We start from the raw sequence: 26,205 nt of genomic DNA, 5'->3' as shown, positions 1-26,205 counted from the left end.
TACTTGAAAAGGGCTTACAAGGGTCTTCAACACTCATAAGACTCTGCTTTTGTCAAATCCTCAGCAGGCAATGATAAAACATTAGTGCCATGCTTGGATGAGCACCAGGATCTATTGGGAATTCTCCGAATATTTTAGAGCACGCAGAGGCAAAAAAAAAAAAGAATTAAGCACAGTGGATATTTGTAGAGTCGTTTCCCACGAGCCCTTCTGCTCGAGGCCTCATCTCTCTTATCATAAATTGTGTCTGGCCTTCCCTCAGTGCTGGCCTTCAGACTGTCGACAACAAGAAAGATCACATTTCAGCAGCCATGGGGGCATAAATGCTAAACTAAAGAAAGGCAAACTTTATTCTGTGAGGGATAAGTCGGTTGTACTACAGCAGGGAAAAACACTTTGAACTAAGCAGTTGTCTGTCTTAGGGAGGCCAGCGGTCCAATTTAGATAGTATTCAGAAAACTGGTCATGGGGGAGCTGGGGCCAGAGCCGACAAGGCAGTGCCAGCGGGGAGGGCAACCTTTCTGACCTGACAGCACAGTGGTCGCGGGGCATCCTCCTTTGACCTCTTCTCTGTCAGTCAAAACCACCACAATGAAAAGCTGGAATTTTACTGCATTCCTATGAAACTGTGCTTTCCCTGCTTTTATTATTAGACACCATGAATATGGGGTGAAAACAATCGGACCATATATACAGTAGTGTGCAATGTTTAAGTTTCCTTAAGGGCAAATATTTAGTTTGGTATGCAAGTGGAAAGCATGCAGTTAAAAACACAAGATAATATCTAAGCATGTGTTTATGACAAAGCAGCAGTTTATTCACTATCATTGCTAAATTAGTGGTTGGGCTATAGTTAGCAGCCGACGAACAATAAAAAAGAAGACATGTCTGAGGTTTTACTGAAAAACAGTCAACTATTGACCCTTCCTGTCTTCATATTTGATAAGATACGGAGTTGCTGGATGTGAGAAGTCTCACCCTTCCCATAACCTCCAGCATGGCTCTGGAGCATCTTTCCAGCTATTATGACCTCTACTCGTGACATGGGAGATCCTCTCTCCAAGTCATGAGCCTTAGGGCTAAAGAGGATAACTGCTAGCAAACATGAATGGGAACTGTCAGGGAGATACAGCTAGTCATGAGTGAGTTTGTCTTATTTTTGTAGAGCCAGAACAACTTTAGGGTACATCTGGTTTCATAAATCAGAATTGGAAGCAGCTTTATTGGCCATGCATGTTTAGGCACACAAGGAACACTCTGTATCGAAACTGTAATGGTCATATTGAAGCTCCAATTTTAAACCTCACATTGAAAAATATCTATTAATGTTCGCAAAATAATACTTAAATAAGAAATCAAAACATAAATAAAAAAAAAAAAAATGAAAAGCCATGTCATTTGTTGGTCAAAAATTAGAAATATCTGATGGTGAGGTTGATAATTTCTCAATTGTGCCCTTCTCGCAAATGTTGTCACCTATTCTATACTACTCTGTATACTTGTTTCTAGAAAACTGGAACTATATTTAACCATTGTTGTGTCAAATAATACTTTTGGACTGATTATGACCTGTTCACTTTTACTTTTTTTTTTTTTTAAATTGCATAACATGTCTAGCCATGTCATGAAATCAAAGCAGATAAAGTGAAGATAATTAAATTAATAATTCTCTTTACTGAAACAAGATATCTATTAGTACTTACCACCAGGTTTCCCTTCATAATGCAGGCTGCCCCGGAGCCCTGGATAACGCTGTCCAACACCTGAACATCACTGCTGGGAGAGTTGGAGCAGTTCCTGCGGCCTTGTCGGATCTCTTCCTCGATGTCACCAAACTTGAAGGCGCACAGGGCAGACTTTCTGTCACCCTTGGAGAACACTCCGAACAGGTATGATTCTGAGCTCTTACCGTCCTCTGTATGGATCTCCGCGGGGTACACGGACATCAACCGGTTGTAAATGTTCCCGTTAAATCCACACTGTAGGGGCATCTGAATGTAGGACTCCGTGAGCTTCCTGCTCTCCGGGCCAGTGGATTTTTTGGGGGTCTCGGTATCAAGACATATCCTGGCAAGGATGCTGTTTGGCTGGCTTTCCTTGTGGCCCATTTTCGCGTCATTGTTGAAGGCTATGTATGAATAAGTCTTCTGCATAAAAGCGTGGACGAAGTTCAGCTTGTTTTTGGTTTTCACCTCTTGTTTGATCTTGAACACATTATCCTCTGAGGGGTTAATGTCATAGGTGAAAAGTCGGGATAAATCCTTGACATTCAAAGAGCGGATGGCGATCTCCGGGGTGTTTTCAAAGCGCAGGTCCTCCTTGCTGTGATTCTTGGGGAAAAATTGGGTACCAGCCCCTGTGTAGGTCGCCCCGACGAGAAGCCGGGTGTTTCCCCCGTGGCTCCTGAAGATGAGCCCGACAGTGGATGCATTCGGGTGATTGGCAGCGATGTTAAGCATGCTTGGGAAAACGGTCTTCTCGCCCTGAGATGGGAACTCCACCGCTATCTCCGAAATATTCTCCATTTTTCTGAGCTCACAGAAGCCTTGGTACACGGATCCACATACCACCACTACCCCTTGCTCTCGGTCCAGCTCCAGGAGCTTATTGTAGTTATCAGTGAGGGATTTGGGATGCTCGCATGGAGCCTGGGGAAGCTGTGGCGCATGGCACAACAGGTTGTCTTCCACCGGACCTGTCCTCTTCTCCACCTCGATGGTCAAGGTCCCGTTCAGCTGGTAGATTGTGTTGACGGTGGCCAGGTAGACCTTCCTGGACACCGGGTCCACCACGAAGTTATTCGTCTGATTTGGAGACGCGAATGCCTGTTGGATGTGCAGCGCGCTGGCACTCCGGCGCGTCTCCAAAACCAGGACGCCGAGAAGCAGAACAGCTATCTCTATCGAAGGAGGCATTTTTCCTTCTGACCGGCTTCCGCGTGTTCTGTGCCGAGGGGTGCATTGAGCAAAGACAAAATTGTGTGTTTGTTCCTACTGCGACAATCCGAGAGGAAAGGCTGTTTCCTGCTCAACGCCTAAACCCAGAATGACGCGATAAGCGAGTCGTGCTTCCTTTTCAGGCTGCCTCCTCTGTCCCTCTCTGCCCACTGTGCAGCTCAGCAGCCTTCTCCCGAGTCACACTGAGCCACAATGCCTCGTTGAGATTGTTTTTTTTTTTTTTTTTTTACGATCTCCAAACAATAACCTACTGGAAATAAGTAAATAAATAAATATAGTGGATTTATCGACGCGCAATGTCTGGACATTATCATGCACACGGGTGATTAAACTTGTTTGGAGTCATGTCCGACTTCTTGAATTGATTAATAAATAAAGCATGAATAAATGACACATTTAAGTAAATTGCTGACCTCACTGGGAACACATTTGTCACCTCATTAACCCTGAGAAGTCCGTGGGTGCTGCCTCCCTGTAATGTCACTTCCCATCAAAGCGCTCCATGTCAGGCCACTCTGCTGTGATTGAGCACTGTTATTAGATGTAGACTACTATTAAAGCTTCTAAATACCTTTTTTTCCCCCCAATTTGCCCAGGTACATTTGAAACCCATTTTCTCTGATGTATGCTAGACCATCAATATTTAAAAAGTAGCAATGTCAAAAATTAACTTAAGTTAAAATAATAAATTATTTAAACTATATAGTGGGCTAGGGGTTATGGTTAGGGTTCTAATGACCCTGTACTTTTCCTTTCAAGACAGACTACTTGATGAATCTCCGGCCCTGCGTGGTTCCGCTCATATCGGGGTTAATGACGGGTCACAGTCCCACCTCCTGTGCTCCCCAGTCCCTCGGCTCTCAGATTAGTTCTGCAGATCCGGAGGGTTCCGTTTTGGGCACATACGGCACGGTAAGCACCGTGAAAGTGCTACCAGATGGTCACATCAGCACACCTTTCCGGTTTTTGACATTCAACATAGCTTTCTTGCGCTTTACCTCATAAATATTCAAACACAACACATGCGCCCCCACTCAAAAATGCACGAATATGGTTAGCATTTTTTGTCTCTGGATGGAGTGTGCGTGACATCTCTGAATAGAAATGTATGATCTCGAGTACGGAAACTACCAGGAGTGTGTCAGACACTGCATAGGCTACATCAGTTTGCAGGCGTGCCCAAAAGTATATTATCTCTGAATACATGCAATAATTAAAGTTGATAGTAAATAGTGCGGAATCGCTTGTGTCTATTTACTGTGGACTCCTCTGGGGACCAACTTACTCTCTCGGCTCCCCCCGCCATCACTTGCAGCTTTCAGTAGGCCAGATAAGTGCGCCCCGTGTTTACCTTGGCACACAGCCATGCGCATCAAATCTGGCAGTGTATAAAAGGAGGAAAGCGCTCTGATAAAGTGCACCATAATGACCCCCCAAATGCACAGCACAATGACTGAGCCATGGACAACCTCAACAGCGCGCGCTCGCATGTGTGTGTGTGTGTTTGTGTGTGTGTGTGTTAGCGCGAGCCGCAGTGGGCCTTGAGGGGGAGTGTATGAAGTCCTGCAGGGATAAGACCAGGTGTGGGTCAGAGCTGTCAGCATCAGATATCACCGGCCAGGTGTGACTGAGTACTGCGGTTTGGTGCTGCTCAATCAAACACGACATTCAGGGGGATTAAGATGTGTGTGTGTGTGAGTGTGTGAGAGAGAGATTGATAGAGGGGGAGAAAGAGAGACAGCATAAGAATGGTAGAATCAAGTTGGGGAAACGTGGTCTCTCGTGTTTATATTAAAAATATTGTCCCTTGTGACCCAATCTGACTTTTGGCAGTATGATTGCGGTTAAAGGGGCATTCCACCCAACCTGTTTCCTTCCTGATAAGGACCCCGACCTCCCTTATAACAGAGCACTCACATGCACACAAACTACACGCAGCCTTTCACAGCCCCATTAAGGACAAATAAGGCATACGATCGCCATCTAGTGGTCACATGGCAAACATGCAGGGAGTGACTCCTTAAAGGGGATTCAAATCATAAGAAGCAGCCCACTCAATCAGACACAGGCATGGATCACAGAGTCACTTTTAAAAAGAGATAGTAAAGGCACATGAGTTAGTCAGGAATGCACTTTATTTATTCCACACTTTGAAAAAGACATCAGAAGGCACTGGAGTGGTTTAGCACACAACCCTATATCATAGGAGTTACTTCAAGGTCAAGCTAAGGTCAAAGGTCAGCTCACTCCCTACTTGTCTGCTGCAACCAACATGGCAAAATTGAAATAGCTCAGTAAATCTATTGCCATGTTAATTGCACAACTTGAGAGGAGTCAAGTTTGATGAACAAGCAATGAGCTAAAGTCCTTTCTGAGGGTTTTTATCTTTAGACAAGGACGACAGTGATCCTGACCTGAGTCAACTCTTCTTATCCTGCTGAGGATGACTGTCATAAGAGTGACAACCTTTGAAATCTCTATCAAAAGATTTCTTAAGTCTCGGCCTGACCCATGTGTTATCTAGCAGTGTGCTAAAGTGCAGCTGTACAATTCATCAGCTTCTCAACATGTAATGCAGGGTGAACTATTTAATGTGCTTGGTCTTCTTGTCATGTCCTTGACTAGATGAGAAAGAAAGTATTGGAAAGACTGGACATCAAGCTAAGGAACTGTACTCAAGAAAGCAAGTGCAGAAACACACAACTGAAGAATTGGGAGTCGAGTTCATGTTCAGATTGTGAAATTTCTAACAAAACGTCCGTCGCAGAAGTTGTCTCTACCAAAAAAAAACACTTTGACATCCAGGCAAAACATTCATGACAGATCTGAATAGAAGACCTTTCTTTCCTTTTCACGTGGACCCTTTTGGTGCTCCGGCATCCCTGGGTAGACGAAGGTTTGGCACTGGGTGATTACACTATATGATAGTGTACTTGTAGAAAAAGGACGGCCACAGGGAAAATACGCAGGGAGAGTGTCATATACAGGCAGTGTGCATTTGACTGGCATGGTAGTGGAGAGATATGAAGCAGCATTCATGTTCCAACTGAGATGGAGCTGGATAAGCACCAGTGGTCTCTCTTTCCAACCTGATCATATCAAATATGGTGGTGGTGCGGTGAGGGGGAGCAATTATCCAGGCAAATTGGTTTTACTTGGACAATGGCCTTCTGTCATTGATTTTAAAAGCAAATCTGATTCCCGTGTATTTTTTTCTTCATGAAAACATGCAGCATTGTATACAAACATGTTGCTTGACAGTAACCAGATGTTCTGTGTACGTTCATGTGCACTTTCTGTGGTGAGCATCTTCTCCTTCTACAGCTGGTCCATTCTGACTTTAGGTTTCATATTTACTCTCCCCTATTAAACAGTTTTACTTAAAAAGGACATAAGTAAAAGCATGTGGTCTTTGCTATTAGAAATGGTAAGGAAGCACAAAAAAAGTCTCTAGTCATTATGACGCTCAGTGGTCATAGTCAGTCCTTCAAAATGTTCTGTCTGAACAACATTTCATCACAGCAAGTAAGGAGCAACTCCCAGGAAGGTTTTCAGCCATGGTTCAAATCTACCAATCACAGCTAGGTAAGAGTTATCTTCCTAAAGGCAATCAACCAATTGATCACATTTGCATGTCTCTACAAATGGACTGAGCCTTTGGGGTAAACTGCCAGCCCAGGTTTCCTGACTAATCTCCCCTTCGTGTAGAGTGAGAGGAGGGTAATGCTACATGGTATTGAATAAAATAACGTTGAAAATAAAAATAATATTATTAGAAATAATAACATTATAATTGATTAAACCCTAAGGATAAAAACAGTACAACGCTGCATTCTGTGAGGGATATCAATACAAGAGTTCATTGCCAAAATGTAAACATGTCTCGTTCCATCCTAAGTGAAAATCATGTATCTTCTCAACTTTACTTGGTTTCTTCCGCTTTTTCTTGATTCCGAGCCGTGTCCGAATGTGCTCAACCGGATTATCAGCGCCGGCCACACAGCCATCCTAACGGCAATCACGTTATTCAAACTTCCTGCATGGCTGCAGCTACAGTTTAATGTGGTGTCATCAAAAGCAACAAGTGCTGGCTTCAGTCTAGTCATCCTGGGGGCTGCAGGGCGCGGTGTGTATACCCCGAGAGAGCGTCCCAGTTTCTCCACAAGAAGGCAAGCAGGAGGATGAGGAGGAGGGTGGACAGTGAGCGCGAGCGTGTCTTCATCAGGGGGACCACACAGTTGGCCACAGTTGAGACAAAGACCAGAAGGACAGCCATAAGGGCCAGCAGCACATTGATAAGTTTTCCCAGGAGGGTCCTGGCCGTGGCATTTTCCAGCCCCTCCAACTGGACGACCTGCTGTTGCTGCTGCTGGAGCTCCATCTTAGAGATCCTGGTCTGACATGCTTCCAACGCTTCCTGCAGAGGACACACAGGAATGAAAGAAAAAAAAAAAAACAGTCAGCAAAGTCACCTTTTTCAAGTTTAAACTAAACCCCAAACATACTATACATTTTTAGTAGACTTTACCACCCTCTGCTGCCGGGGAAAGGAAATGCAGTCATGGGGCAACTTGAGCTGTAAGTACAGTTCATGTTGGCACACACACATAAACCTAAGCCCACATAGGTAACAGGATACGACAGGTGAAATGCGAGTCAACCACAAGGAAATGCTTGCATTATTAACAGAGACACCAATGGACAGACCGGATTCTTGGACTCAGGCCGCCTGTTTACAGTGTCAACATGAGCAACGAGATAATGCTTTTAAGAATGGAGGGTGTGTGACCACCTCAAACTTTCAATTTAACTTGACCATGATGTCTAGTTTGAGCAGCCCACGTAAGCTTTACTACTATTTAAAGCTGTAAATGAGTAAGACACAATGCACGATGATACGAATGACAGAAAACTGGTAAAAAAATTCAAATTCAAATTCAAATTTGAACTCAATTTTGTCACGATTGTTGATACAGTGAATCAGTTATCTTGATGTTGTTGCTCTAACAGGATCTATCTGGCTAAATTCAATAGCAGTTGCTGAGCGTGCTAAGAGGTTGGGGGCAGGTGGCTGGCTAAAGGAGCGGGGAAAAGTGAAAACAACAGTCATGAAAACTGTAATATGAATTAAAAGCTGTGAATTTTGAAAAAGGGTTATTTGAGATTAAAAAATTGAGTGAAATTGGAAGATCACTGTAAAATTCTAAGGCTTTTTTAAACTGTTAGAGGGCACTTAATATATCAACTCAAGCACCACTTTTAGTGCATCCTACATTCTAGATGGGGTATTACAGTATCCATATGAAATGTAATGCAAAATGATGTGTGTTAATATTCATCATCATAATGGCCTTCAACATGACACCACTGGTTAAAGCCATTTGATACTTGGTACTCGGTAACTTCCTATATCATCCTTATTCATGAACCCATTTTTGATTCTATTTTGGATAGTTTAAATACAAAGGGAAAATTTGAAAATATAATTCAGTTTGTTTATTTCAGACATTGGGCCAGATGCAAGAATATGTTCGTATTTTTCTTCTTAAATCTGTCGTACTTTTCTCGTGAGGTGGAATTTACGAGTGTGCCACGTCGGATTCACCAAATACTCGTATCACCAGGAAACAGTCGTAAATGACCTTCATAAACATGATGAATCCCACCTGTTCTAAATGAACGCGCGTTCCCGAGAATAGTAAATTAACATGAATGACGCCCCCAAAATACCACATAAGGTCAGACGACCGGCAGGTTGTGGAGAAGCTCCATTCATGAAAATGGCACTAAAGACTAAGAATAAGAACTTTACGAGCTGTCAGACTGAGGTCCCGCTCTCAGAAATAGATCAACAGAAACACATATTATTATTTAGTGTGTAAGTGGTGGAATCAAAGGTCCTGAGAAAGACAAAGAATGAGGAAAAATGACCCGTGCTGTGAACGCTGTCTCAGCTGTTGCGCGCAGCATCACAGAAATACAGTAAAAACAAAAATGACTGAGCATGAATTATGCCAGAGGATGTCATCAGCCAGGGAGTTAAACTATTACTTCGATAAGCAATATTTCAATTAAATGAATAACAGTTATTAATAAATAATCAGTTTATATTGTGGAAAAGTAACTGTGGAAAAGTAACTGTGGACAAGTCGCTCTGTAGTTTCGGCCGCTAATATTTATATTGTACGCTTGCATTATATCATAGTTTCAATTGTCAATTCAAATGACTGATATATCTACCTAAATTGTTAAATAGCCTACTTCTTTATACTAAATAGCCTAATTATTTTACAAACAGAGTAATGTCATCATGATTATGGATTCAGAGGTGCAATTTAATGAACGGGACATAGTATACACTTTCCCCCCCTTCTCAACATCCCCTGTAGTTCACACCCATTACTCAGGGGTCTCTAAAATACTGACAATATAATAATCGCACAGCCTGCTGATCGACATTATTCATTTCTCTGTTAAGTGGTAGCCAGCATACAGTGATGTTAAAAAGAAAATCCAAGTCAGTTGATTCTGAAGCTCAACTGCTGATGTTACACCTGCTGCCGGATTGCTGTCAGCACAGACCTGCTAACACCCGGGATGACAACGCAGGGCAAGCCGGTAGAAGAAGTTGGAGATGAGGGTACCCGTGTGGAGGTCTTATGTGTTCATTAAGTGATTATCATATCTTGCTTATAGTATATGATGTCAACCCCCCCCCCCCCCCCCCGAAAAAAATTGAGTTCCCCAAAAGACATGATATCGTTGGCACACTGCCATTAGACAATTAGACAGTAACAGTCGTGTTTTATTGCTTTGGAGGACTGCAGGTTGGTTGTGCGTGAGAAGTACGACAGGTCTGCATCACTCACTAAATTTTGTTCGTACCTAAGAGAAAATCCAAAATACGAGTAAATTGGTGAATGAGGCAAATCCTTGTAAATCACTCGTACGCATGGTTTAAAAACGAATCTGTGCGTACGAGTGGTTCTTGCATCTGGCCCATTGTGCTTGTGGACAGACAAACCTGGATGTCTCTGGCTCTTTCGTAGGACTGGTACGCGATCTTCTCCTCCATGCTGGCCAGTTCCTGTTTGAGGTTCAGGATCTCGTTCTGGTGCAGCTCCGTCAGGTCGTTCAGTTGCTCCTCCAGACGTTCACACCTGAACACACAAAACACAGACACACACACGTGAGAGTCAGGGACATAATTAGCTTAAACAAAGAAACATATGTAGGCTTTACTAGAAACAGACCCTAAAGGCATCTGACCACATGGCACCTGACTGAGCTGATGACTGGCCCTGACAAGATTAGGACATGCTTACCCATCTGCTGATCTCACTGGCCAATCACAGACAGTCAGCAGTAGGAGACTGGCCAATAGGATCTACCCAGCAGGAGCAAGAGGGATCTATACTGCTGTTTATTTTGGCAGGCACATACAATTGGATGGTCAACATAAGACGAGAATAGGAGTCAACACCTGTGTATGTATGTCTGAGTTTGTTTCCTCTTTAAGAGAAGAAACTGATGATTTTTGTTTCGTACATCTTCAGAAATCAAATACTTGGGGTTTTGCAACTGTTGGTCAAAATTAACAATTTGACAGCATCACATAATTTATCATCATTTTTGACATTTTATACACTAAAATAAACCATTACATTCTTCTAGGGCTGAAACTACCCATTATGTTCATTATTGATTAATCTGCACATTTAGAAAATGATGTTTTAACAGAGCCCATGATGAAGAAAAAGAAGAAGATCCTCAAAGCACCAAAATATCAAATGTACTGTCATATAGGACTATATACGTCATTGTTGCTTAAATTAACTGACTATCAAAATAAATAGATACATTTTTTACTATTCATTTTCGATTAATCATTTCTGCTCTACATTCCTCGACAGTGAAAATATTTTTTGGCAGCCCTATTTTGAGACGGTCATTTTTCATGCATTTCTTGGTTACTTTAAAATTGAATTCACTCCCTGAGGAGCTATTTATTAACATGATCAGTTTATATGATTATTCCCAGTGGTCAGGCTGATAAGAACTGCTTAGCGGTCATTTTGTTGGCTATTATTTTGGTCTTAGAGGACAAACACTGAAGGCTGTGGACATTTTAGGGAGAAAAATGCTCATGTTTCTTTCACAATGTTACTGCTCACTTTATCTCCCTGCATTTTCACTGTCTGGCCTCTTAACTGCCCCTCTTAATCTTTTTTTACCCTGTTGTCAGAACATTTTGAAGGAATGTAAGTGTGTTTTTAAGGGCAACTGCCCACAGACAGACCAAAACAAAAACAGAAGAAGCACAGAGATGTCTGAGTCTTACAACCAAGATATGCAGAGCCAGACAAGGGGCTGAAATAACACTGAAGACCTTTGTACTCAGAGGACACCTGTGAGGTATACAGGTATGTCTGTAACTTTTGTGGAGAGCTTAGTTTAAATGTATACTGCTGTCTCAAAATGACCAAACTATCATTCAGCTACATGCAGTGCTGAGGATAGTAACATTTTATCATATGGTTCAGTCTAAATTCTTAAGAAACATGTTATAGCAACAAAATCTTTAAAAAAAAAGAATAAAAAGACTGCCACTCAAAATACTTAGCAGTGACACATATGCTTTGAGTATAAAAGCCGTATCTCTATGTCAGCTCTATTTGTTCATGTGGATGAGGTCACTGTTAAGGTTTCACTTTCATGTACTGTGTGCTAGTTTTAATAAAAGAAATCTCTGGAGCATGCAGAGCAAGTGTTGCCTGTGATTATGCGTATCCAGAAAGCAATTTAAATCACCAGTATGTGTTCAGGACCTTTCTAAATATAGAAATTATTCCTGTTTGCACAGTGTTTGACTTTCAGGGGATTTCTTGTGCTAAACTGGAATGGTTACACATCTTTGCATCTCTTCTCTGTAAGACATCAGTACCTGAAGCGTTCTTCCTGCAGTGCCTGCATAACAACTGTGTAGTCTCTCTGATAGTGGCTCTTCAAACCGTCCAGGCTCTCCTCAAGCCTTGCCTGGCCATCCCTCAGTTCCTGCACCTCCTGCAGTAACATGTCTAGGCTGGAGCTTTGACTCCTCTCCAGTGTGTTGCCCTTAGAACTGGGAGGGCCTCCAGGGGCCCCAGTGGTGCTGTTGTCCCCCGCTGAACCTGACGTGGCACTAGAGCAGTCGTCCTCACTACCGTACTTGGGACTGGACTGGAGGTGATGCCCAGCACTGCCAAATGAACGTCCGCCAGTCCCTGTCACACCTTCTTCCACTGAGGGGTCGTCTAGAGAGTCTTTAAGCGAGGGGATGTTGTCAGCGCTGCCAAATCTGTTGCGAATCAGCGAGGCAATCTCCCTGGGTTTGGAGACGACAGCTCCAGCAGCAGAGTGGGTGGCATGTGAGAAGCTGGAGAGGCCTCCCTTGACGCTGTCCACCACACCCTCACTGAAGCCTGTGACTTTGGCTCCGACATCCTTCAGGCCCTGCTGCATGTCCCGTAGAACATCCTTGGGCTGCCGAGGGATGCCATTGTGCTCCACTTCCCGCAGTTTCCGGTGGTAGTGCTCAAGTTTTCTTTGCAGCTGTTGGATGGTCTGTGCTGACTTCTGGTTCTTTTTCTCAAAAACCTGACAGTCACAGAACAGGTTTTCATTAGTCTGGAGAATTAACATTAGACTGCAACAATATATTTAGCAAGTTCCCTCCTTTCCCTTAGGGACAAACAAACTGAACCAACAGGTTCAATGTTAATGCAGTGATTGCCACATAATGTTTACAGGCTACTGGAAATATGAGCTAATTAGTTACAAGGTTATATTCCTTTTTTTAAAAACAAAATATACTCATCCACAATGTAATAACGTGTAATTTCACCTGCTTGATGCGTGTGCTTTGCTGTTTGTCGGCATTGTTGGCCAGTTTGAGGTACTCAGCGACATTGTCATCCCTGGCCGTCTGCTCGATCTTAATCTGCTCTGTGAGCTTGAGGATTTTCTGCTGCAGCTGGGCTATTGCCTGCTTGGTGCGCTGAGGGTCCGGGGTGCCATCCTCGCCTGCTGAGAATGAACCGTCTGCCCCACATGACACAGCCAGTGGTGTTTGGCCCAACCCGCTCACCTCTAACCGGTCAATCTGAAGCAAGGAGGCAGAAAAAGAGAAGAAATTAGTGATTAGTGTGGGTAAAGGGTGAGGGCAGGGAATGAAGTATTCAAGAGGAAAATAAAAAAGGGGGACAAACAGGGAAGAAAAAGTGTGAGTGCATATTGAGGTTTCTTAGTCATTTTGCTGACATGCACTGAAAACAGAGGCTTCTGCATTTCTGCAGCCAGTTGCCTGGAAAGACGGCAAATTGAGTCAGTTGACAAGGCCACTTGCGGTCAGTTTCCTCTGAAGAGGAAGAGGCAAAATAATATTTTTGCATAAATGGATTTACAGAGAAAAGAAAGTAGAAGAAAACAATGACTTTCATAATTCACAGCACAATACATCTAGATGTATATCCATCTATCCACAAGTCTTTTTTTCTTTGGTCAAACAGGTGAGAACAGAATCATAAGATCAGTAGTCTAATCTCTCTGTTTTTCTTTTCAGGTACTGTAGGACCAGACTGACAGGATATTAGATTTTTGATTACATCAGTTTCACAGATTAAGAATATTTGTCTGTGTTGCTTTTTCAGATACTGACCTGATTATGTCAACAGGCCACAAAGCATTTGTGTACAAATCAAAGACACTATCTAAATTGTGTTTTCCCTGTATTTTCATAAAACTAGATAAACCCACCCTGCGAGGATGATGAACCTCGCACTTTCAATCAAAGACAGACAGTGTGATTCATTTCCTCAAACACCCCAGGTATGAACACACAGATCACTGCGCTACTGCTGGAACTAATCGTGCTTCAAAAGGGGGATTGTGATCAAAATATTCTTCTCATCACTGAGAATGCACACAACATAAGCAGCTGAACCTGACAGCGCACCATAGGGGCTCAAAAGCAAAGCCAGGGCACAGAAAGGCAAAGGATCAGTTTCTCACCTTGACATCAAACCGTTTTTGTTTTTTTTACCGCAACGTGCGCAAAAAGCGGCGCTCACCTTTCCATTATTAGTCAAACGGAGAAGTTGTTCCCAGTGCATTTTCCCCAAAGTGAAGGCGAGCTGTGTATTTTCATCTGTGCTGACACTCCTGGAAAGTTAAACAGCTCAATCCTGGTCTGTGTAATCTCCGTGCCGATCCCTTCAAGGTTCGCCGGACAACTCGCCGGTCTTGTTGTGAAAGTTGAAGCGCACCTGTAACTCAGTTGACTGGGCAGAGCGAGAAGCCCCGCCCCCCTCACCACCCTCCCCTCTCAGCTAAAAAAAAATGACATCATCCTCTAAGCTGCACGGCAGGCAGCCGTCAATCATCCACACTGAGAGCACAAATAGTTCCTTAGGAACTTTATTTTACTGTACAAGGTTCACCGAGAGACTTCAAATTCAGACAAACAAGAGTACCAAGAAAACACCTATTGCCACTCTAATAAAGCTAAGAATTAACTGTATGTCACATTTGTTTTCAGTTCATAGTAGCCCAAAATATACTCACACACAGTGCAGAGGACACATTTAAAGGGAGATACAGATAAGCAGGCTAATAAAGATATAAAGCAAACTCAAACATACAGCTATGACATACAGGCAAGAGCTAGACAACATGGTGTTTATACCGATCAGACTGTTATTATGTACTGGATACAGGTAGAGCAACTACATATGACTAATAGTAATTGATCTGTTACTTTTAACAAAACAAAAACTGAATGAACTACATGGAAAAATACAACAAAAACTCCCACAGCCATCCCAAATGCTCACTTTCCAATATACTTCACAATTTATTGGAAGACAAAACTGTCTGACAAATATTTACGATCAGACAGTTAAAAGTGTGAAGTGAAATACTATAATCAAGATGAACAAGAGGTTACAGGGGCAGACTGGGAGTCTGGGCTGCAATGTGAGACTATATCAACACCCAGTCTGTGTCTGTGCCAGCCAATAGTGAGCCATACTGGAGAGCAAGAAAAACCAGTCCAGACACACACACAATTAGCCTCTGAATACTTGAAAAACACTACAGCTTTGGCCATTCATGGAAAGAAACAAATGTGTTGATTACTGTCAGCATTCAAGACCTTTACACAGTACTTGGGTCATCCGTCAATTGTTTTGTACAGTAAGTTCATGAATCATCATTAAATCCTCTTGATGGGCAGACAAGAATATCAAATGAATCAAGAGAACTAGAATAGCTTGCTGGGCAAAGAAGATGATGTTTCAGAGCAGCACCTGGTCTGTTCTTGGTTATAAACAAAACACTATTAATAGCTTTATGACGACTAACATAAATGAAGGGCTCATGACACCGAAATGTGAACTCCTCTGAGTAAACTTGAAGACTTTTTTAGTTTGCTCTTACCTCAGAGATAAGTCAGTTATCTGCATAATCAAATGTGAGCCCTCTGACTAAAAAGTTATAGATAAAGAGGGCAAAGGGCGAGTCAACAGAGCCCTATGAACTAGAGTACCCTGCAATGCAGAGCAGATAGAGGTTTCATAAATTGTGATAAGAAGTCCTGGTGACCAGTACGCACTGGCACCAAATTGACAGCCTTTCATTGATCACATCGAATTCAGTGTCAGCAGAGCTCTTCAGTTATGTAGAAGTAAAAGAACCACTCACATCTGGGAGTTCAGGTGGTTTCCAAGACTGTCACTGTCCCTTTATGATCTCATTTTCATACTGGCTCACCATATGTACCATTTTCATACCACACATAGCAAAGCAATGTTTTCATCCCCAGCTTTCTGATGTAGATACAGAGTTCCAATTACCAACAGTCAACAAATTGTCTGTATGATCAGTGTCATCCCCAAATGGTCCAGTTTTTCTGTGACTAATCATGCATGTAATTAAACATGGTGAGCTGAAGGATTAGGCTAATTTCCCAGGGTTAACAGAGCCAAACATGTTGATATGCTGAGCCACTGAAGCAATGAGCGACAGGCACTGCATCACTGGAGAATGTGCAGCCTTCTGAGGGAAGCTGTGTGTGTTTGTAAATGAAGGTGGTTGGGTGGAGGTGTGTGGGGGGTGTGTGGGGTGTGCCTTATCTCTCTCTGATTAGACTTTATCAGTTAGACGGAAAGACAAAGACTCTGCTTGGACCTGTCCTCTGCCCCCTGGCTCCTTGCATTCACACACACACATTCTTGAAGGAGTCCTTTCTTACTCCACCTATGTCCTAAACTGGGTCTGTCTGCTGGTGGGTCTGGTTGTGCAACAGCCCCTGATCCAAGTAAAGCTGGTAAGAGCCATGAAAGGGCAAGCCTGACTTACCTTGGATCCACAAGAGGTCTGGGAAAAGCCAAGCTAAACCTAAACACTCAGACCTACGGCAATACGTCTCACACCAACAGGCATTTAGAAAGCATTACCAGGCTAATGTTGTTAGATATGCATCACACATAATTAGATACACGCAACAAGAACATCTTGTGCTGCCCCATATCAATCTCTTTCAGCCACACTGAACACACATATGCCCCAAATTCCTCACTGTCTGTTCAATGTAGGTCATAGAACAGAAAATGGACCGATGCTTTCATAAGACATTTCCTTTTTTGTTTTGGGGAAATCTCTCCACTCTCCAGATGCAGACACACCATTCCCTGCCTTTTTGTTCACCTCTAAGTCTTGTTTAATGTGTTTGTTGTTTTGTCACATAATTCAGGTCAGTTAAGGTTCAGTTAATATCGAGATGTTCAGATGGACAAAGAGTGGAAACAGGCACAGTCTTAAGCTTCTTCTCACACACTGATGGATATCTTACACTCTAACCAGGTCAGGTTGAGGGGAATATGAACCCCTGTTCCTCCCGACTACTGCATATTGTTTAAAGATGTATGAATTTGTACAGCACATGTTTAAAAATAAATACTATTTGTATTTTTTTCCCCTAATGATTGCTTTTACACCGGTCTTACATAGAGTATTTAGTGTAAACATTGCGATTATAAACCACAGCATTGAGCTATGGCTTTGATTGTTGTGGATATAAACATTTTGGTCTGAGAAGCCTACACTATCTCACCCTCTTTCTATTTTCTTTTACACAGAAAACAGTTATGTCATCTAAGCCAAGGTCAGATTTTGTCTATTTGTATGTGTGAGTGCAAGAGTACAGTACCTTGCTTGTTATGCCTCGCATTCCTGCAGAGCGGTTGTGAGCTTCCTGTGATGTCAGCTTGCATTTCTTGTGCAGCAGTGGTGTCACGTGCCAATATGCGAGTGTGATACTACAGGGATACTGTAACTTCAGCTTTCTTCTGGGAGCTCTGTTCTGCTCTACACCTCTCCTATTACAGCATTCTCTGAAGCACGGGAAAAAGTGCAAGGCTGATATGTCACGGAACATCACAGATTCAGCAGCTGTAGGCTGGGCTAGCTCACTCTCCGACCCTGCTTATCTACAGAGTCCAATATCCATGAGAGACAGGACCTCGGATCCATACTAGCCATAGGAAGCATGTGAATGCTCGGAGCTATGGCTGAATAGAGTCTGTGATCCGTCCATCTTTAAAGTGTCACTCTGCTTTGTATAGATGTCTCCTCTACATTTATACCAGTTGTATCTGTCTGACATCATCAGTTACCCTCTGCTGGCCTTCAAAGCCAATCATCTCGGACTGACTGAACTTCACACTCCTGATTAGTTGGTTTGGTCTTTAACCCTGCAGTCTGAGTATCAGACAGGTAAAGTGATTGTCATAGCAACAAACTAACAGCGCTTTTATTGAACTGATAAAAAAGTGCATCCGTTTGCGGCTGATAATTTGTGTGGTTCGCTGGTAGAAATAGATATGAAGTGAGCATGTAGCGAAGTGTGTATGGGTCCATGGAGAGTGTAGCTGCACTTAGTTTATTATTATTAAGTTAGCTTTTTTAATCAGTGTATGTGTTAAATCTATGCCATATCTAACCCTAAATCTTTTTTCTGCTACACCCCCCCCCCCCCCCCCCCCATTTCCACATGGTTCCAGTTCCCATCCAGGCATGCCAAATAAAGCAGTGCTGTAACTGACACAAAAGCAACATTTTTAATGGAAATCCGCTTTCTCTTTTCCTTAAGGGGATCCAATGTGGCAACAATGAACCTCATTCACTAGATATGGAAAATTACATAACTCTGTGTGATGCTGCGCAAGGGGTAGTTTACTCAACACATGCACTCATGAACTGGTACACAACACAAAGTTGCACGACTAATCATGCAAACCTGACAGACACACATACACACAGGCACACATTCAATGCCTGCCAGTGCATTTGCTAAAGAATTAGGAGTGTGAGAAAAGCCCTCATCTTCACATACAAAATAATAATAAAACATTTTTAAAAACAGCAGCTGAGAGTGCAGGTCTGGGGAGAAAAAGAAAAAGAAACACTGAGGCCGCTTTTCTAGGCCTCTAGCTATCTAAGCCACTATCATAACAAAGTCTTTCAATACCAAAGATTTCAAGACAAACTGAATGGTCTCGTACCAGATTTTGTGGTTTCTACAATTTTGAAACACCTTTTATGGTTTCGACACAGTGCAGTTACCTGTGCAGGAAACAGGACGTAACACACCCAATTCCACAGGTGAGTAACAGAACTGGACGTACAGGATTCATGACAGATGGTGAATCAATGAGGAATGATTAAAATGAGTCAAAACCTCAAAACATAAATTATGTAAAATGACTGCGATGAACAAACACAAACTATATACTGACGGAGACTCACGGTGGTGGGGGTGTCAGCAGTTACCAGGTTGAGGATGACCTCCATGGTTGGGAGACGCATGTGCACGGTTCTGTTTGGTCAGACGCTCGGTTTGTGTGTACCCTGGGAGGTGACCACAGCCGAGGGAGAAGGAAAGAGCGTGGCCCTGTGAGACCACTCATCACTCAGGACATTTCTCCCAAACAAAGTCCACTTGACTAAAAGTCCACTGGACAAAGACTCCACTTGACAACAAGAAAGTAGTGACTCTTAGGAATTAGTGTTGGCTTGATTGCATATCCAGAATCCATAGAGTGCTCAGTCCTGCCAGCAATGAACCATGACTATTGATAGTCGCAGAGTCTAGGGAGCGTTGTGCTGCTGGTTCACAGAGCAGCCGCTCCTCAAAGCCCATGACCACGCTTCAGTGCTAACACACGCTCTGCAGTACACAGCATCCGACAGAGAACCTATGGAAAACACACACACACACACACACACACACACACACACACACACACACACACACACACACACACACACACACACACACACAAACACGCGCGCTTCACCGAGCACGACTCCCACAGACAGCTTGCATTAGTGGGAGAACAAGGACTCCTCTGGAGGAAAGGGTCAGTCTGATGCGGGTTTGAGGTGGCATAGCCGAGGCACTTAATCGGATGAAAACTTCCTTGGCTGGATGAAGGCAGGGTTAAAAGAAGGAAGAGTTTACTGTGAAGTTAAGTGTTCAAAGAGTTCGTCAGGCATAAAATCCTCAGAGGGAGAAAGGAGAGGCAGAGACCCAGAGGACGGATGTGAGGGGAGCGAGGGAGCAGACAGGGGGGAAAAAAGAGCCCACCAGGAGCTGTCACTGAGAGGGAGACGGAGTGAGAGAGGGAGCAAAGGAGAGAGGGGTTGTGAGAAAGCTTCATGAGGCGAGGAGGGGGGCTTTCCTTCTGTTGGAGTTTCTAGGCCAGCTTAGCCCCAAAAACAGTTGCTAGCTGAGGCAGAAAGAAAAGGAGAAAAAAATCTTCCACTCCCTCCCTTCAATTATAACACAGTTTGATTGTCACAGCCAATCAGTTTCCTGTGTGATCATGTTATAATGAATCACCTTCTGGAGCCTGCTAACAAACGGGGTCGGACCAAGTATTCCTCCTGACCAATAACACATCTTGAACGCTTGAACTGTGCTTAAGGCGGCATTCAGAAATGTCTTGAGTGTTTTTAACACGCAGATGCAAAGACGTGGACAATTTTATTTTAAGGTGGGAAAAAAAACCTACACCCAAGAGAAAACCCAGATTACACAGATTACACAGTCATATGATGATTACAAAGCTGCTATTCAAAACTTTGCATCTGTGCACACATGAGACCAGCCTTCAGTCTAACCGTGTCACTGTTACTTATTTAAAAAAAGTGCTTCGACATTGCTTTGGTAATATTCTACTGTGATTGCAGAGCACCAGTATGGTTATCACGCTTGTGAGTGCTAAATTATGTAACAGTTCATCAGTTAAATGTAACTTCAAAAATGAAACTATCCACTTCAGCTACAACCCTTTAACTGTTTTCATTTTCAACGTGAGGTCACTATCAAAATTCAACGGTCACTCTCTCGCTGCGTTTAAACACATACAAATTCATATTCAAATGCTATCACAAGTGCCATTTCATGAGCTCAGCCTCATTGGTTTTAATAACAAAATCTTGGTGTTTGTGAGGCCACGTTTCCATGAGTGTACAAACCAATTAGGGAGAAAAAGGAAAGCAGGGAGCGTAGGGGGTAAGGCAGGACAAGGGCTGCTAAAGACTTCTGTGCAGAAGCCGAGAGGAGGGAGGGGGGAAGGAGAGCATGAATACAAGCTTTAATGAGAGAGCGGGAGGAGTTAGGGGACCAGGAGAGAGAGGGAGAGAGGGAGAGAGGGTAGGATTTAGGGAAAAGGCTGCTTATGTAAGAGCAAACCCAACTTGCTCAGAGCATAGTGCAAGTGTGTGATGTGTAGTGTTGACCCCAGTGTTGAAAGAAAGGGGGCACATAGCAGCATCAGTGGTTTTATGTCTGAGCCCATTCCTAACATTGCAATAGAGCATCAGTTATTCTGAAGCTGCATATTAACTTTTTTTCTCCCTTCACTGGAAAAAGTCTTCATTCACTCTTTTTTTTCAGCAAAGATCTTCTTTTTACAGATGACTTAACCGTCAATCATTAGTCAATTGGGGGAATCCCACACCGGATTTCCTGACTAAGAGCTTCCCTTCAGAGATGAATGCATTACATACATTCCTTGATCTGCTCTTAGTGTCATTCCAGCCTGAGGTCCAAGTCTCCTATGTCAGCCATCTGGGCCCCCAGCAGCCTCCGTCAGTCCAGGAATACTCAATCTTTCAGGGTGACTCAGGACTCCTTTACACACTATCTTGAAGCACGCCTTAATAACATACCCCAAATAGCAGAGTGGCTCCGTAATGACTAGTTTTCAGAGGGGTGTATACTCGTGTCCTGACAGGTGACTGATGCATAAAAAGAAATAGAAAAAGGGAGATGTAAGCCTCAGGGGCAGCTTTACCATATTAGTGCCAAATTAGCTGGTCAAAATTAGGAGATAGAAAGAACAGCTGTGACTTGCCTTAGGTGTTACTTACACTGACAGAAATGATTGATAGCTACATGTTAGCTAAGATGGTAATAGAAGTCTAGGAAGGATGAGAAATTTTTGCAATACATTTCGGAATGTTAGGCCTAATGGGACACTATAATTAAATAAAATGAATTAGTATTAAATATTCAATATTCAGCTTCACAGTGGTCCAATTTGTCAGCTAAGATTTTGGGTAATTACACATCTTGTTACTGACTGCCCAAACATATCATTCATTAAAAGTTATGTTTTATTGTTCTATTCTTCACTGATATACAGAGTTGAATGGTGACAATATCACAGAGACACATGCACGATCTGAGCTGTGTCCCAGTCCTACAACATGACACGACAAGCTTCATAAGTTTATTTATGGCACTTATAGTGGATCAATCTGTGTGTGAGTGTGTAAGATTATCAAGAATATTTGTGAAAACAAGGTCAGTAAAAAGCTGCTGTAATTCCAGTTTAAGTCTCATTCAATGTGTTTGACACATCACATAATAAGTTCTTTGTCCATATTACTCACTTACATATGCATGCATTTCATGCATTTGTTAAGAGGACATGACCTGCTGAACTGGCGATGTATACAGCCAATCCAGAGCAGGCATGCTTATCTCATTATATGACACAACCGGCAGTCACCCTTAAGGCTACGATAGTAATCATATGATCTATAGTTTAGGAATTTCTGCTGCAATTAATAAGAGCACAGAATGATATTCATCAAAAAATCTAATGCACCAGTGGCACAATATTGCATTCAAAACATGTTATGGGCTCACATTAAGGCTAATAAAAAGTTTTCTATACAACATAAATGACAAACTATATAGGCTTGAACAAAAGATAAAGAATATTATGATAAATGGCTTTAGAGAACTATTCAGCCAACCAACCAACATTTTGTATTAAACTACTCATAGTGAAATGTATAAAAAATATCATGTTGTACATAAAGGTATGGCTTCAAATGACTTTTCTGGTTTTCTGACTTGACAACAGAGCTGCTGTACATTTTGAATGGACAATGCTCTGGCCCATGAGCTCACATGCAAAGGCATAGAGAACAACTTGTGTGGAGATGCTTCCTCAGCCAGTGCACAGAGACAGCAGGACTCCCATAAAACATAATACTCATTGTCATTCTGAGGACAGAGCTTGGTGCTGAACTGAGGCCAGGCGAGTGCAACGCAGATGGTAAATGGACCGCATTTATATAACGCCTTTCCAGCCTTCCGACCACTCAAAGCGCTTTACAATAGATGCCAACATTCACCCATTCACACACATATTCATACACTGATGCCATGCAAGGTGCCAACCTGCATAACTGGAGGACCTTATAACGCTCATTCTCACACACACACACACACACACACACACACACACACACACACACACACACACACACACACACACACACACACACACACACACACACACACACACACACACACACACACACACACACACACCGATTGCACACACTTTCAGGGGCAATATGGGGTTCAGTATCTTGCCCAAGCACACTTCCACATGTGGACTGGAGGAGCTGGGGATTGAACCGCCAATCTTGAGATTAGTCGACCCGCTCTACCTCTGAGCCACAGCCGGTCCACACAGCCAAAAAGGTCTGAGAGAATCCAGAAGACACATCGAAGAGGCTGGCTCTGATGTAACTGGCACACATATAGAGTCAGAATAAAACATAAAACTAAATTAGAAATGAAACTATTTACTATTGGAACTATTTGATGTTAAGACTTATTTTGTTTTTATGTTTCTTTTCCCAAAAAATTTCATATAAGTTTAGATTTAACAAAACTTGTGGTCAAATATAGTGTAGTGGTAAGTGGTAAAATAAATAATAAATAATAAAATACACAAACACACTATTGATCCCTTATAAAGATGAAATCCAGCTACTACATCCATGAAAGCAATTTTACAAAATGAAGATGAGTGAGAATATACACAGATTTAATAGAACTCACCAATCAACCAAGTAAGCTCCCCACTCTTTTACAGTAACAGCACACAGTGCCCTCCATGTGACTGTAAACTGTGATGGGGTGTGCTGTTGCACGGTTTAGGGGTGTGCAAGGTTACGTAAAGGCAGAAGAGCGAGGGCTTTGTCTGCACAGACAGGGGGTAATTCAAGCCTGAGAGAAGAGACAACCGTGACTTGGGGCTCAGGCCATTCTGAACAATACCTTCCCCATAAAAAGAAGCCCCCTGTCCAACCCTGGCTTTCCAGTCCTCCCTGGTCTAAGCTGCTGGATAATCAATGGCCCTATTAGCAGTTACATAAACCACTGGGCACTTTATACACAGAGGCCATTATGACTGGCGAGGTCAGAGGGCGTGAAAAATCTTGGTAGCCAACTCCAATACTGGCATCTACAACAGCCATGCAGGAAGGAAAACAAACGAACAACAATAACAGCAATCCAAACAATTTAGTGTTCTCAGTCTCGTGTTTTTTTAGTTCCCTGTCTGGAAACAGATAACAATGAATAACATCAGACCTCTGTTTGGTGTCATTAGTTGCATCTGGGTACACTCACTGTATGTTTACTCAGGAAAAAAAGGAGGGGAGCCGTGAAAAAGGAAAAGTGAGAGAATTTAATGTGCTCAATATGTGCACAAATATGGACACTAAATGGCTAAAAAGCTTGGATCTGAAGCTAATCTGTATGGCCATGCATTTCAAGCTTGGAGTTCACCTAAATCACCAAACAAAATCCCAATTTCCTCACTTACTTACTTTTGAGATGTTTGACTTGGAATTTCGTTTTAGGAGATCAAGACATGGAAAAATGACATCTGAACAACTTAAAGAGCAGCAAGTCGTTCAAAAAAAAATCCTGGTAACTGTGGACGATCCACAGACCTGTCAACTGTTTCAAGTCAGTGTTCATGAATATGCAGTGCATGTGTACATGTGCATGTGTTTGCTAAGGTACAGTATATTTGACATTTTTTTGAATTAAATATTTTTTAAGGGATCTTTTGTTTGTTTGTCATCTGCTTATGTAAAAAAAGATATCAGCCAATTCATCATCTGCAGATTTTTTAAAACTCTTGACTATAACCGCCATCATTTTGCATTTTCCATTATATGTATAAGAAGCACTGTGGAGGAATCGATGGAGACAAAGTGTGTATGCCCAGTGAAGCAGAGTGTGTGTGTATGTATGAAACAAAATGAGAATGTAAATTAAAACAGATTATGTACGCCAAATAAAACAGAGTGGGTGTGTGGGGACAGACAATGTTTGTCCACTGGTGGTCGTTGGTGTTGGCTCCGCATCTGTTTATACTCAACCCATCCTGGTTATGCAACATAGAAACAGAAAGGGCACTAGCCCAAAATGCAGAGTTTGTCTATCTGGATCTTGCACAATACCCAGTATACCATGAGGCAGCATGCTGGTCCAAACACACTGCCAGCCTATTCATACGCAGGAAGATGAGGGATCTAAAACAATCGGTTCTAGCTTTTTGGCAATGATTATTTGGTCTGACCCATTCTCAGTTTTCTTGTTCTCTCTACTCAAATACTATAGAGTGTACTATGGCACCGCGTTGACCTCCCTGCCCACTGTAAAAACAGACTTATTGAGGCCTGGATACAGTTAGGAAAGATTTTGCTAGCACTGCTGTGTGAATTAGGCCAGTAGGAAGCAGTACATTTCATAACAGGAGGACAGATAATGAGGAATGGCATTTGGCTAATAGGAAGTTTTCATCAGCGCTCGACAGCTATTATCAAATGAAAATCTTAGAGGGCATTCTTTCCCTGCCCGTTCAGATTATCTAACAAAATAATGGCGGCTATCTCGTGCACTGAGGCTCCAAAACAGTGCTCACGATTATACTGTAACTTCCATTTAATTTTTAAACTGGTGGCCCAGGAAATAAACAGGTTAAGTGTTAGAGTTCACTCTGGCTTTTTTGACAGCATACATTTTGACTCTACTGTCACAGTAGGAAAAACACAGGTGTAGTTAATAACCTTAATGATGACCAAAGTCAGCATCCAAAACCAGGCCGCTAGAACTTGCACACATAATTGGACTGGAGCCATAATTATTTACATTAGCAACACCTGTGCTTCTACTGCCTGTGTACATGCTGTGCGAAAAGGCTCCATGTCTGCTACAATATATTGACCGTCATATTGAATACAAAAGGTAAACACGTCAACATTATATTATAACATCCATATTCAGAAACCTGTACAAGACTTGATGAACTACTGGTGTGAATTTGAATGATCACAACATTAAAACAAGGAAACAGGAAACAAGATAGCAACAAATCTTCAAGTCTACTAGAATATTATAACCAACTACAGTCTTAATCCACGAGGGGGGGCTAGAGCACAGCAGATACCACACAGTCTGTCATCTGCTATACGGATATTTGACTGTTACTGCTCTGCAACCATTTCCTGACAAGTTTCCTGTCAGTACCTCTCTTCTTTTTTATCACATTCCTCTACTATCACTCCTCTCACTGACAGACATGCAGCCCCTTATGTAACTTTATTCAGACCTGATGTGGAACTCACAGCGGGGCGCACAGGTGCCTCGTGGGCTGAAACCGAGAACAGGGAGGAAGGGAGGATATGTCAAAGAGATGAACAGCAGAAATGGCACAAGTGAGGGCGGCCAGTGTTGTAACCCTTATGATTATATCACATATCAAGAAAGGAGATTATGAGAAGTGATTAAAAAAGCGAGAGTTAAGGCTAGATAATGTCATAC

At 42.6% G+C, this 26,205-nt stretch overlaps 2 protein-coding genes across 9 annotated transcripts in view; both read right to left on the bottom strand.

Annotated features, from left to right (window-relative positions):
* Window positions 1–2,933, bottom strand: part of plxnd1 (plexin D1) — a 64,501-nt gene extending 61,568 nt beyond the window's left edge. The window contains exon 1 of the mRNA XM_062426776.1: window positions 1,704–2,933. Coding sequence (XP_062282760.1) covers window positions 1,704–2,915 — 1,212 coding nt within the window. The 5' untranslated portion in view covers window positions 2,916–2,933. The remainder of the gene's footprint in view (window positions 1–1,703) is intronic.
* Window positions 2,934–5,085: 2,152 nt separating this feature from the next.
* The window catches only part of tmcc1a (transmembrane and coiled-coil domain family 1a), a 44,140-nt gene continuing 23,020 nt past the window's right edge, over window positions 5,086–26,205 (bottom strand). For 6 of the 8 annotated variants that reach the window (XM_062426876.1, XM_062426877.1, XM_062426875.1 and 3 more), the window contains 4 exons: window positions 12,841–13,098; window positions 11,902–12,593; window positions 9,982–10,117; window positions 5,086–7,374 (listed from right to left, as the gene is read on the bottom strand). In XM_062426876.1, the coding sequence (XP_062282860.1) occupies window positions 7,060–7,374; window positions 9,982–10,117; window positions 11,902–12,593; window positions 12,841–13,098 (1,401 nt within the window). In that variant the 3' untranslated portion in view covers window positions 5,086–7,059. Of the gene's footprint in view, window positions 7,375–9,981; window positions 10,118–11,901; window positions 12,594–12,840; window positions 13,099–14,065; window positions 14,199–18,800; window positions 19,269–26,205 lie in introns of those variants that run through there. The other 2 variants (XM_062426878.1, XM_062426879.1) reach the window with 2 other exon arrangements.

Source organism: Scomber scombrus, chromosome 10, assembly GCF_963691925.1.
Source record: "Scomber scombrus chromosome 10, fScoSco1.1, whole genome shotgun sequence".
Classification (NCBI taxonomy): domain Eukaryota; kingdom Metazoa; phylum Chordata; class Actinopteri; order Scombriformes; family Scombridae; genus Scomber; species Scomber scombrus.
This window is presented reverse-complemented; position numbering and strand designations above follow the sequence as displayed.